This window comes from Apostichopus japonicus, chromosome 16 (genome assembly GCF_037975245.1).
Source record: "Apostichopus japonicus isolate 1M-3 chromosome 16, ASM3797524v1, whole genome shotgun sequence".
Classification (NCBI taxonomy): domain Eukaryota; kingdom Metazoa; phylum Echinodermata; class Holothuroidea; order Aspidochirotida; family Stichopodidae; genus Apostichopus; species Apostichopus japonicus.
The window spans coordinates 15,454,626-15,469,021 of NC_092576.1; the positions used below are offsets into that span (position 1 = coordinate 15,454,626).

The 14,396-nt window shown below is 41.1% G+C and overlaps 2 protein-coding genes across 3 annotated transcripts in view; both read left to right on the forward strand.

The window, feature by feature from the left end:
- Positions 1–4,051, forward strand: part of LOC139983698 (calcineurin-binding protein cabin-1-like) — a 44,930-nt gene extending 40,879 nt beyond the window's left edge. For both annotated transcript variants that reach the window (XM_071997426.1, XM_071997427.1), the window contains exons 38-39: positions 5–82; positions 505–4,051. In XM_071997426.1, the coding sequence (XP_071853527.1) occupies positions 5–82; positions 505–2,751 (2,325 nt within the window). In that variant the 3' untranslated portion in view covers positions 2,752–4,051. The remainder of the gene's footprint in view (positions 1–4; positions 83–504) is intronic.
- A 3,852-nt stretch (positions 4,052–7,903) lies between these two features.
- LOC139982585 (tripartite motif-containing protein 3-like) lies at positions 7,904–11,178 on the forward strand. The gene is made up of 2 exons (XM_071995503.1): positions 7,904–8,339; positions 9,327–11,178. Exon 2 carries the CDS (start codon positions 9,368–9,370, stop codon positions 10,508–10,510), a length of 1,143 nt encoding a protein of 380 aa, XP_071851604.1. The 5' UTR covers positions 7,904–8,339; positions 9,327–9,367; the 3' UTR covers positions 10,511–11,178.
- Positions 11,179–14,396: the final 3,218 nt, after the last annotated feature.

Here is a 14,396-nt window from a genome sequence, read left to right on the forward strand (position 1 = left end):
ACAGATTGAAGATGAACCTTCAGTATATGATCAAGCGTCGAGATTCTGTCAGCACGTTGTAAATACATCCAAGTTACCTCAGGTAGGTGTACTTGCTTTGGAACTTTTTGTTTGTAGAAAGCAATAAAATGAGAGCAAGAATCTAGCTCAATGTGTGAATCTCAATAACTTTCCTCATATCAGATTATTCTCATTGCAACTCACCCTTTGGTGATTTGTCCAAATAAAAAGAAGCAGCGATAGAGATTTGCCTTGCACACCAGCAGTGCCCAGTCAGGTGAAATTGTGGAGCACAAGAAAATAATGTCATACACAGCCATATCACTGTTGCTACCCCATCATATTAATATTGACACAGTGCCAAGGCTAAAGTTTGATCAAATTTGTGAAATGTTGAAGCTATCATAAAGACCAGATAATCTGGTAGTGCAGGTTTTTTTTCCCATTTTTATTCGAGTTCTTTATTCCTTACCCAATAATTTTCTGCAACCTTTCATGTTTCAGACACCAACACAAGGTGATTATCACAGGTTTGTAAGGCCAGGTCATCTTGGAAGTCCAGTCAAGGCACCCTCTTCCCCTGGGCCAGGCAAGTCTTTCGAGAAAATCAATCAACCTCCTACAAGTGATAAAGGACCTCCGCAGAGATCCCTTACAACTGCTAGTCAAGGACCTGCCTCGCAAGTCAAAAAGTCTCCAGAGGTTCCTCTAGGTAGTAGCTTTCTGATGAGTAGCATTCTTGCACCAGATTCTGAGAGAAAAAAATCCAACCAGGGAATGAGAACCGTCCCTTATTTGGATGAGAAGGGAGTAATGGCAACAAAAGATGATAGTTATCCACACCCACAGCAAGATGACCAATCGAAACCAAAGAGTGCAGGCCATGCCATCGCAAGAGAAGTCACTCCAGCTGCAACTGCGACGTTTGCAGCATCAGGTGGGGCAATCATGTCATCACAGACTGAAAAGTCACTCGGTGACGACAAAACCAGAGGAGATTCTCAGCCTGATAGACTGGAAAAGGAAGGAGACTTCAGTGGTGAATCTTCGTCAATTCTAGGTGATGCATCTCAGGAGGGTGTTGGTGATGCTCAACCACCATCAAAGACAGAAGTAAGCATTGGCCAAGTGAAATCAGTAAGCAATCCCGACAGGCCAATTGGGGAAAGCGATCCTGAAGAACCAAGGATTGGGATATTCGAGAGTCTGGCTTTACCAAAGAGAGACTTTCTTGAACCAACTAAGAGATTAGTTCCTTCTCTAGAAGGAAAGGATGAAGATGGAAAAGGTCCCAAGGCTAAGCCTGCTGGGGCTAGTTATCCACAAAGCGGCCAAGAAGAATCCAAGTTTAAATTGAAGGATGAGAGCAAGGTGGCTGTGGCTGTGGCTGAACAAAAGGAAAAGAAACAGTCATCTGGAGGCATTGTCAAGCATAGACCAGCCAAGATTCCTCACCATGTAGAAAATAAGAGTCAGCCCAGTGAAGCCAAACAGGGCCTCCCAGACCAGTCCCAAGTCGTTAAAGGAACTACTGGAGAGGGTGGACATCTAGGGAAGGCTTCCATCACAGACTCTGGCCTGGGACTGGGCCAGTATCAGGATTCATCGTTAGGGTTTGGGCAAGATTCAACCTCTAAATTTGTCCCTGATCTAGGACAGCATCTGAGTTCTCTTTTGCAAAGGGTCAGGGCAGGTGTGAATGTGAGCAATAAGACTAAGTGGAGAAGATTATCCAGTAGTTCAGCACCCGGAGGAGAAAGTTCAAATAAAAGTAAAAGCGTATTGACAGATGTTAAGGGAAAAGATGAAGATAGAGGGCATACTGTTGGAGATAATATACCTCCAAAGTCTTCCTCCATGGATATCCCGAAGCCTCAAGGGTCACTGATTCAGAAAGAAGATCCAGGTTTCAAAGGAGCAGGTGTCGTTGCCGTTCCATTCGGTGAATCAGCGACGGATGTGAGGAAGGATAAATCCTCAGACAGGTGGGAACACTCGGGAGATGAGAAGAACCAATCACAGAAAAGCAAAATGTCCTTTTTTGAGAGAAAGGAAAGAGAGAATGACAAACGGAGGGAAAGTGGAAGTGTACATGAAACTGATGGCCAAGGAACTGGTTCCCTGAAGTTGCAGATGGCTACAGTCCAAGGAGGGTCTTGTGATACAAAGAGTATGGAAACAGGTGAATCATCCACACTGGGGAGAAAGTTGGATGAGCCAAGAAGGTTAGAGACAGGCGAGAAAAGGAAACTTTCATATCCTGAAATACTGGACTCTCTTAAACGTAAAAGATTTGATTTTTCTGGGATTAAGAAGAAGTTAGCAAGTAGGCAACATTTACGAACCAGTCAAGAGGCATTGACACAGGATCAAAGGAAGAAGGTAAAGGTTGAAGATAATAGAGCACCTGCAATTGAGTCTAAGCTAGGCCTGCCTTCCATATCAGTTTCCAGGCCAGAGAGAGATCCTTTGCTAGACTTGCCTACCACATCAGTATCCAGGCCAGAGAGAGATCCTTTGCTAGAGTTGCCTACCACATCAGTATCCAGGCCAGAGAGAGATCCTTTGCTAGAGTTGCCTACAACATCAGTATCCAGGCCAGAGAGAGATCCTTTGATTGGGGAAAGGTCCGAAGAAGGCACAGGAAGTTCACCATCAGTTGATGCATCCTTGACCAGATTTTTGAAAGGAAATTTTCAATCAAAGCAAGGAGGAAATGAACTTGACAAGGGGGCAAATGATGCAGAATAGCCAAGAAAGGGAGGAAGTGTTTTAGATTCATAATGCCCGTCAATTTAACCTAGTGTAAGGAAGCTTGACAGGGATATGAGAGGATGGGGTAGAGTGGAGGATGGTATACCAGATAGGTCAATGGAAGCAAATTACCTTAGTTACAAAACTGGTTTATCGAAGCAAACAGCAGGGGACAGGGTGATATTGTAGTTGGAGAAGTTAATTTCTTGCAGAAAAACTCAGAGCTGAAATTGAAAACGATTCAGCAGAAAAATATACCAAAGGGAGGAACTAGCCTTATTTGATGGAGGCCATAAATGGTACTGTTTTTTGTTTACTGCTTGGAAACATCATAATTATATTTACCATTAAAAGTGGTGTATGATAAATTTAGAGGGGTGAATGAGAGGGACCGTGGCTGTAAAAGTCATCTGGTGATACTCTCCAATTTCTTAATAAAATAACTCATTTATACGTAGATTATGACAGCAATCCCCCACCCCCCCTCCAGTGTTGATTGATCACGTAGCAATGATGACAATGGTTTCATCCTTGTATTGAATATATTACATCACATGACATACAGATGTATGTGAGATAATGATGTCAAGTAACATCATTATGAAGGTTAAAGTGGTTAATGTGTATATATTGAGTAATTAGTCACTAATGAAATCCACTCTATTAAACCATGTTCAGAAACGTAAAAGGTATGCAATGAAGTAATGTATGGATATTCTTATTCAATTGTCTTTGATAATAACATGGCAGTTATTTTTACAACGCTTAAGAGACCATGAATATGGGCAAAAAATATGGTTATATTTTTCGGGCAAGTCGTTACAGCCCCCCAAATCAAATTGGGCTCCTTCGCCTATGGGCCTGGGGGATGGGTTATCGTGGATTTTGCTCTCGCCCTTTGCAGGGGAAAAGTGAGGGGTGCACTGTTATGATAATTGTATCAGTTTTGAGGTTAACAAGGAATACGTATGATTGATAAGGTTTAGAATGTTGGAAGAACTGTTACTTATTGACAAATTGCCTTGATGTGGTCAAATTGGAGAGTAGGCCAAATTACCTTCGAGAATTTGTTTTTCTCTGTATCAGCTCTTACAACGTTTCAGATTGATGGCAATGGAAAATCCCTGCGTGCAGTAACCCTATGTGAGGCTCACAGGGAAATACGCTTTTATCCTCCTCAATTTCATTAGTTGACTAAGTCTCTTCAAATCGAAAAGTTTAATGGAATTTAATGATTTGAAATCATTTCTTATTTACAAAGTTAACTTGCAAAGTTAACTTTCGAAAAAAATACCTTGTACCAAAGGATTCAAAATTGCTAAAAAATACTCAGCATTTTCTTAGAATGCTGAATACTATCACCATGATGGTCATATGTTAAGGTAAAGAATTGTATCTATGTAAATATGTGCATACCAAGTTCAACACACTGTTCTTTGTATGAGGAATTTAAGTTCTGGCAACTTTGTAAATAAACAATGGATGGAAACATCTGGACAAAAAAAAAAAATTTCTCCTGTTCTGGTCAAATATTGATATAATATCTGTTTCATTTTAAAAGCAACGTGATTCAACGACAACTTATGTTGACCTGTTCTGATAGATTTCTGACTGTTATTCTGTTGTATCTGCTCAACCAACAGCCTCCAATTTTCCACATTTTTTTCCTTGTCAAAAGGAATGTAACATATATTGAGAGCAAAAGAAGTCTATTATTTTTTTCGTGGGAGGGGAAAGTTCATTTGAGGTCAGAATAGGTCAAAGTCTGAAATCCTTTCTAAAGATGGCATCTCATGAAGGGGGTTTGCACTGATGACTCACACCTTGCCTGCTGGTGCCTCATAGTCGGTAGACGAGGCTGATCGTTGCTAGTGAGGGGTCATAGGTCAGTATAGGTCAACTTATGAAAGCTTGTAAACATGATATCTCGAAAAAAGGGAAAGTGATTCCTAATTTGCATGTTGATATCCCATAGTAAGTATGGCGTCGTTTGCTGGGCTTAACTTGGAACGATTACGTATCAAATAATGAGTTGAACACAAAGATTGCGGGACGTTGGCTGTTCTCTTCTGGGAAATGTTTTTCAACGTAAAGCAAAGTGGTGCGAACACACTGGGCGGTATGAAGGTCTAACCTCGGCTGTACTGTATGGCTTACCGTACGGCTGCAAACGCAAACCAGGCCGTCCGCATAAGCGTTGGATCGACAACTTAACCAAATTGGGCCGGTCGTTTAGCAAACCAGCTGATTGCAGATGGCAGACGTCGGATTAATATTATTAAGTGCTGTGTACCTCATAATGTGTATAATCTTCGAGGAGGTCGACGGGCCATTTTGGCTTATGACTATTGATTGTAGTAAATAGATTAAGCGTGTGGGTTTGGGTGGAAATGGAAGGTCATTGGAGGTCAGCATTGGTTAAGGGGTAAACAAGATATCCCATGCAGAAGTGATGAAGCCAGTACTTTTTTATGGGAGGAACAAGGTATTTTGAGTTCAGCATAGGCAGACCTACCAACTCTTCCGGATTAACCGGGGCCAGGTTTCCCGATTCTCAATCCAGATTCATACTTCTTCCAACTTTGTGTGTGTTATATCTTCCGGGACAATTTGATTTTTTAAGAGTTTGATTTGGACCGCGCTTTTTACAATTGTTGGGCAATTGGAGAAACTGATCACTTCGTTTTCGTGTATAAATATATATGATTAAAATTGCTGATGTCATTGCAGTATTCTGCATCGCGACAATTAATACTACGTAGCCTCTATGATTGTAAAGGTGACGTGTAAATCCCCAAACCCCTACAGAAATAAAATCCCTTTTTATATAATAATCAGCAGCAGTTATTTTTACGACGCTTAAGCGAGCTTATGGATTACAACTTACACGTCGGGTGGCTTCCAATTCAACATATTTAACTCAAATTTGGAATCTTTTCAATTTTAGAAAGTCATTTCAGATGGGAAAACCGTAGATTGCTCTTGGATGAAAAACCCACCTTACTATGACCCGGCAGGGAATCGAACCCCGAACCTCCCGATTGTTAAGCCTCATTACTTCACTCGGCCACAGCACCGGTCGCTTATTGCTGTTGTTGGAAATTCCACACTTCTCTATATTTTACCCTAAATCTCCCGATTTCTTTGGATGGACCATTGCAAACGTCAAATTTGATCAAATCTAAGCTTTATTATGTACGCTTTCATTGGCGTAGCATGAAGCAACAGGGCCCGACGCAGCAATGGAAATGCCCCCACGCACAAGAGGAAGTCAACATTCAACCAAGTCCAACCAACCATGGTTTGAACTTGGGTGAATACCGTACTGTTTTATATATTTGGCACCACTAGACGGCGACCGGGCTAGGATATGGCGCTCTCTTGACTTTGAATTCTCCTTTCCTGTTGACCTTTGGCCGGCGGCGACCGTTTTCAGTGGATTGGGAGTTATTCTTGTCACTTTTTGCCCGCCCCTCCGTGGGGCTCGGGCCCGGGACCGCGCGACGGCCTAGTAACGCCCAGACACGTACATAGAGAGAGTTGCGGCATAGAAGGTTAAAATCAGGTGATTGAAAGTGACATTTTTTATCTGGTTACAAGTTCTTTACCGATGCTTGGCTGTACAGAGTAAAAACACTATATAGTAGGGTACCGATTCCCCTTTGGAATTACAAGAAGGCCGAGTTTCTTGTTTGTTATATAATGTCCAGTATTTTTTTGCCCTTGAGAAAGATAGAATCTTAATCATGTTCTGTACCAAGATTTCACAGTTACTTATGATTATTAAAGTTTGGAAATGTAGAGCATGTTTAACAGTTTTGTTTGGACTTGGTTTCTTGTGCATACCCCCTCCACAACAATCAATATCTCTTCAACCCACACACACCCTCCCACCTCACCCTTCCCTTCGACACCATTCCCCACCCCTCCTTACACCTCACCACCCTACCCCGATCCCTACCTGATAATAGGCAGCTGCAATTTCTGACCATCATAGCCACTCAATAGTTTATGACATAATTGATTGATACAGTGTCTAACTGAAATTTTCCACTGCTCCACGAGACATGCATTAGGGTAGTGATATAAAACACCAACAATGGTAACCCTAGGGCAGTAACAATGTTCCCTATTCCACCAACTAAAACTTATATTCATATATTTGCCAAAAATTAGGACATCCCCTCCCTTCCTCATATCTGCCAGTAATAAACTTTAAACTTATAATATATAAATATAAACTTTTAGATATATTTTTGGAATTGTGAATCACAAGTGGGAGACCAGAGTTCGAAACACACCTCCATTGTTACAATGCTCAATAATTTTGATCGGGGAGGAGAGGAGGGGCGGGAGGAGGGTGGGGGCTGTAAGACACCCGCCACAGGGGCCTGCACAGGATTTAAATAATTCCCACCGACAGGGTAATGACTAAAATTTTGGGGTAGGGCCAGAAGCGAAGAGAAGGGAGGGGAAATTCACTATGCTGATTCCTCTGCAGGGGGAATTGAGGTCCTCCCCCAGAAAAACAATGGGGCCAAATGGTGCATTCCGTGGAACATTTAGACCATAACTTATGTCTACATAAGCTGAAGGTTTCGTTACTAGATACTTTGTGCTTGGTTGAATAAAGATAGAAAGACGGGGAGGGGGTGGGGGAGGGGAGGCCACTCGTAATAGTGGTTCAATTCTTCCCCGGTTGAATGCAAACATTCTGCGACGGAACAAGTTTCCACACACTGACGATCGGAGGCGGGGAGAGGGGCAGTGTCACCCGGAGGCGATTTTTTCCCCCCCAAACAGGTGCAAATCTGTTTGGGCAAAAAAAATCGCAACCCGGAGCCCCTTCGCGCACACCACTGGCCAACCACGAACGGTCTCTGACCCACACAGTGACAACTTTTCTCTCATTCGAATAACTCTGGAAACCATCATAACGGTATCATGCTAGTTCTAAGTTTAGATAGTCTATACTGATGATATACCAGCGTAGAAACTTGAGAGAACTATACCACATGTATCAAATACACGAACATATCTCGTCGTGTTCTAAAAATAATCTTGGGACTTCCCCAACTGAAGGTATATCTAAGCTATAAATAGGCGCGTGTGTGTACGCGCCACGTAGAATTAGCACTATATCGACCGATGTTGTCAGATATTGCGGAATAACTGAATATATCAGTACACATATATTTTCGTTGTTACTGTTTGCGATATTTTGCAGAGGATCATCAAGGACTAACAAGGGATAGTGTTTGACCATAATTTTGGTCTTATCCTTTATCATACAGAATAGATGTGTTTGTATATAAAGGTGTGTTAAGGAAGGAAAGCCATATTACTTTCTTCGGTTCACGGTACTTTATTCGTTAATGAATGAAGCCGCGCTGTGCTTCGGACATATTATTTAGACACTGATGTGGAACGGTTACCCACGGTGAATGCATTCTAACACTGCTATCACCTGCATGTATAATGAAGCTCTTATGGGTCTATATATACCAGTAACACATCCAATCCCTTCTGGTATAGTAGGCCTAGAAGCCTATAGTCTTGCACGGATGCTCGAGAAAGAAAAGGGGGTAAGTTTATCTAACTGACTGGACACCAACTTAGGTTTTATTTAACTTAAGCTGCGACCCATTTTTCTTTGCTTTGCCGGTGTATTTTGCGTTGGACTAGTTTAATCCTAATATTTATGAAGCCATGTACGTAGGCATAAATTTAATGATACCGCCATCAATCAATGATAATATATATTTAAGATGTTTCTATGTACTGTAGGCCTACCGGTTATAATCAATACCACTGGCTTATGCGTTTCTTATTGGCGGAAGTTTAAAGGGTGTGAAGACTCACGCAAAGAGAAACGTCTAATGCCGGTAATCTGACCTAGTTTCGAATGAGGTGTAACAGAAGTGTTAGACACCACCATCGATCCCAGAAAATACATGTCACACAAAGCTTGTTACCGTCGGTAATTAGACACTAGTGTACAGTCAATACACATTGCTACTGTCAATACCCACAACACAGTGTGCATAGCAGCGATGGACATCTCAGGTCCAGATAAAAGATAACAATGTATCACGTTTCATTACTGTCTGCATTTTGTAGCGACAAGAAGAAAACTTCACTTGCAAGCAACGGATAGTTAACTTTGTCAGAAGGCGGCACGCGGTTTAGGGCGAATCTTCAATGTCTTTAATATGAGAAACTCATTGTAGGCCTACCTTTGATTTGCTGTTCGATAACGACATAATTGCGCCAGTGATCGATGTGCACGCAATGTCAAAGGTTTCGGGATGGACTGAATATCTTCTGCCGCCTCTCACTATACGCATACATAGGCCTATTACGATTAGGAGAAGCATGAACTGTACAAAACTCTTTCGAATAGAATTTCCGCACCATATCAGAGTTCCAACCCAGAGATTTAAGATAGAAACGCTTCCATTTCACAAGCCTTCGATTCACAGTTGTAGGCCTACCCTAGGACAACATCTACAGTTCAGACATGTTGGGTTAACTACTGTATTTTTCTCTCTTTCTTTCTTTACATCCTGCAGTTACTGTGTTTTTCTTGTCTGGTAGTGAACTCCAATTCAAAATGGCAAGCTCGTCTGCCTGGACAGCCATCAACGAAGACTACTTCGAATGTCCTATTTGCTTAGACACTTTCAGTGAACCGAAAGTACTACCGTGTCTTCATCGGTTCTGTTACGACTGTTTGGATGGAGTTATGAAAGGTAGTAAGAGGACTTTTAACTGCCCTATGTGTAAGCATGTCTGTCAAATACCACGCGACGGTGTCGATGGTTTTAAAACTGATTTTCACTTGGTGGGAATGCAGTCGTTTATTCAACAGCAGATACCATGTGAAGATTCTTCAATGTGTGAACTATTGGACCAGTTCCACGAGAAAATACAAGCCCAATGTCATGAGCACGTTGAGAGTCTATCTGAAACTTGCTGTAGAACGTGTGGTAACATACCTGTCTGCAAGACATGTGTTACAACTGGTATTCACACGGACCATGAACTGATTGATATCATTGAAATACTGTGTCTACAGAGAGAGAAACTACGATACAAGCTTAGTGTATTAGAAAAGCGTCCAGCGGATATATGCAAGTTGCGTACAAAGATTGAAGGTGTCTTGGAAGAAGAACGAAAACACAGTACTGTTAATATAAAGAAGAACTTGCAAAGACGGCATGAAGCAGATATCAGCGAGATTGAGAATAGGAAGTCTATAAATTTAAAGGAAAGAATAAAAAAGGATGAAGATGTCGATGCTATGGAGGCAAATGAAATCAGGAAATTGGAAGCTGAAGAGAAGAGAGAAATACAACTTATAAAATTGAAGTATGTTAAATTAAGAAAGGAAAAACTAACTCCCTTTGAAGAAGAAAGAAAAGAAATCAGATTAATTTACAGCCAAAAAGAAGCACTCTTGATGAACATTATCCATAAGCTGGAAGAGGAACTACAGAGAAAGCAAGACGCCATCGATTTACGAGCAGTCGAAAATGGCGAAGAGCTTAACCGAGTCTCGAACCATCTTTTCGGTTACATCAATAAACTTGAAGACATGATGGAAACCGGGAATAGTTTGTTCGGATCAAATAATGCTTGGGAAGAAGCAAGATCTCTCCGAGATAAGGATAGCAGCTGTGACAAACTTCTCAGAGACATAGAGGAGAAAATATCTGAGGCAGAGGCACTGTGTAAATTTGTAATCAAGGATTAAGATTTTGTTTTCGGAAACTAATGACTGTGACGTGTTATCACATATCAACAGAATCAATTTGCTTAAAGAAGGAGAATAAAATCCAATGAGAAAAGCATGTTGATAGTTAAAACAAGAAAAAAAATTAGTGTCTTTATGCTTAATGACTGGTGATGGAATTGAAACATCCAACACTTTGCGACTGAAATCTCACTTTATTATATATCATGTAAAAACAAAAATTCTTTGACTTTGTATTATAATGAAGTTTGGAAAAGCGTTTCACTATGTCATCAGGGTAACATCATAAATTGTTTATCAAAGGGGACGAGGGGTGGAGAGGGGTGTGTCTTTATGGCCCGTTGTATGAAACTAAACATGAAACTGTTGATTCTTTATATTCAACTTTTATTTGAACCACCTCTTTACAGGGCTTTACCAAAGACATTTTTCTTTATGTGCTCATAGGGTCTATTAAGAGCTACACTCGGAACAGAGAAGCAACCATCATAGTAATGATATATATAGTGTTATCGATGAAAACTCTTCAAATAGACTTTTCCCCCATATTAACGTTCACGGCGCACAGTTTCTATACGGCACTTTTCAAATTCAGTCACTCATATCATGTAACCCTCAGACGAAGCGAGGGTGATATTTCTATAGGGGACAATGTATAGTGCTGCAGCGAGGGGTGTGGGGGGGGGGGTAGGGGAGTGTCGGTTGGGTGGGGGAGGGCATTAAGGAGGAAGTCTAAGCACCAGTTAGCGAAAGGGGGAGTCTGGAGGGGGGGGGGGCTGCATCATTTTCAGATTCATGTTCTTTCTTAGTAATTGTCCAGCTCAATTATATGTTGAAAAGAGTAACCGACTATAATATTTCTGTCCAATATATATTTCCCTCTTGTATTTGTTAAGCAACATTTGGAATGGGGTGAGTGGGACTGGTGATGGGAGATGATCATTTACAAGTGTTTTTACGTTATATAAATATCCCTCATTCAAAGTGTTTTGAAACAAATCATGCAAGACCCAACATACCCTTTATTTGAACACTACATTTACAACCGCTCTGGACTGCGTTTATGCCCACCACGTAGCCTACATTTAGGGCCCGCTACAGATACTCATTTGTGCCTAACTCTAAGATAAGTTTCTCATTTGTAGGACTTGCTGTATATTTGTTGTATTACTGCATATGTATCACAGTCTATTGATACTTATACTATTACTTTTCTTTTTTTCTTTCTGTTTTCGTTTACTACCTGTGTAAGCCGAATTTCCGATTGTGGACAATAAATTCATATTCAATTCAATATGCCGCTCCCTTATCAACACAATAATTGATTGGAATAGTCAGAGGAACAGCGATAAGGCAACAACTGGGGGGGGGGGGGGGCTGAAGACTGATGGCCGGCCTGGGGGATTGGTCTAAGGAGAGGGGTGTCCCCCTCCCGTTTGGAATTGTTTTGCATTTCCAGGTGGCCGCAGATGCAATTTGGTGCAATACTAGCACATTTCAACACCCACTCCATTTTGTAAATAATTTTACATTTTCACCTGGCCTTAGATGCAATTTGGAGCTCCAAATGAGATTTTTTTCTCATTTGGAAATGAAAAAGGGTTTTCTGACTTGCTAAGCGGGGGAGGGGCGGAATGATACTTCCGCCCCCACATTTTTCACTGGGGGGGGGGGGGGCTGGCGCCTCCAGTCCCCGCGGTTCCTACGCCCTTGAGGCAACATATTAAACCATTGAGATGGCTGTATGAAAGTAATCCTATATTGATGTAAATAGAAGACTGTCCATCGAGCTCCGATCTCTTCAAATAAATACATTTATTTGAGGGAATCGACCGTGAGCTGGGTGGGCTACGCGATAACAAAAATGATTAAAAACAAATTTCCAGCATTGACCTGGAATGGCACGCAACAAATAGGCCTACATTCACAATTTGCCATTTTCAAATTTATTAGTATGTGTGCTTATTATGTCACTTCCCAACGATGTTTATTTCCAAAAACAATATCGACATATGTAAATTACTTTTAGCTCACCATACCACAAATAACATCATTTACAACTATTGACCGGATTGAGGCTGGTTAGGCTCAACAATGATACTGATAGTAGGCATAGAGAGCGTTACATCGGTCTGGCATTTAACAAAAACGCTTATAGAGATATCCGTAACATGCCTATAATACGCAATATAGAATTGGCGTACGTTATCTATCTGGTTCCGTCTTTCCATATTTAGAAACTCGCTTTACTACACAGGTGTGGAGCGATTTCAAAACCCAAACAAACTGCCATGAATTCATTGCATCATATGGTAATTCCCCTATTGCCTCACGCACAAATCAAAGTCCAAATGCATAAAGAAGATGGCGCTATTCTGTAATCACTTTCAGAGCCGTATATATATATCTACGGCTCTGATCACTGTATAAGTATGTTTACCGTTTATTTATTCAATTTTCCGTATCATGATTATGCATATATTCGTAGCTAAGAGCAGGGTTCGCAGGTTTCTTCCGGGGGTGGAAAAAAACCGCGGAATAAACCGCGGTTTTTTCCACTCGGAAGAAATAGGTTTCTTCCAGTTTCTTCCGGACAAAATGGAAGAAACTCATTTTTGGGGGAAAAACTGTCGATAAAGTTTCATAACAACCTGCAATGATTTCTAACTATGTAATAAATGGACAAGAGGCACTATAGTGTCATCTAGGTAGTCTATATCTAGGTTTGGAGCACATGACCTGCTTCCAACATATACTGTACACAATATAGTACTAGGCTACTAGCATCGGACAATTCAGCTGTGTTTAATTGTGGATGTTTGTTCTTTTTGCTGTTGGGATGACAAGTCCTCCTATTAACTACAAGTTGTAATTTACGGAGTTGCAGAAATTAAATTGTTGCCTAAATCTAACAGATATTTTCTTGGTGTTCATTGTAATAAATCCTCAGTGCATGGGCCAATCCAGGTTAATCATTCATACAGTACAGTATGGCCAGTTATGCAATTCTGGTTGATGGGGGGATCGCGAGATGATAAGTAGTCCTTCAATATTGTTATTTATAAGCAAACATCTTTTGGTGTAGAAAAACAACCCAAAATTATAATCAAAACATAAAAAATATCATATTTTGATGGTTTCAATGGTATGCATTTCCGTCAGATGGTGGTAAGCTACTTGTCTCTTTATCATGTATGTGGGCTGTGCTGCCTATGCCAATTTTCACAGTTTCTTCCGGTTTCTTCCAGTTTCTTCCGGAAGAAACTGGAAGAAACCTGGAAGAAACAGGTTTCTTCCAGTTTCTTCCACGTCCCCGGAAGAAATAGGTTTCTTCCGGAAGAAACCGAACCCTGGCTAAGAGAATCCCATAGGGTTCGTCACACGTAAAGAAACATCTGCATTATACCTGTTGGTAAATAATCTTTCCCGGATCTTTGAAGACTTAATCGTCCCAAGTTTCGCATCCGTTTGTTCTTCTATTAAAACTCCTCACATATGCGTAGCGATATGCGATCCATTGAAACAGGGCCCAAATACAGGTGGCCCAAGTATTGGCCATTTCTGACTTAATTGAGATGAAAGCTCAACTCTGGCAGACAATTAAGAAATGAAGATTAGGGTGAAGATGTTACTCTTGACCCGGAGTCGATGCCAGGTCTGGGAGCCTCCCGGATGAATTAAGTCACGCGAAGCTTTTTTTCGTGTGGGTGTGTTTGCGTCGGGTCAAATTTGCGTGCATTCATTAATTCTGTGTCGTTATCCTTACATGCAGTGTTAGTGAGTGTTATTATGGTTATGAGTGCAATAGTGCACTCATAACCGCAGCCGAGTTGAATGGAACAAATTACATCTTTCAACGAATGAAATATTTGCACTATTGAACAAA

What these genes read in the sequence shown, in the direction of transcription:
- LOC139982585 (XM_071995503.1), top strand. Translation starts at nt 9,368, where the DNA reads ATGGCAAGCTCGTCTGCCTGGACAGCCATCAACGAAGACTACTTCGAA.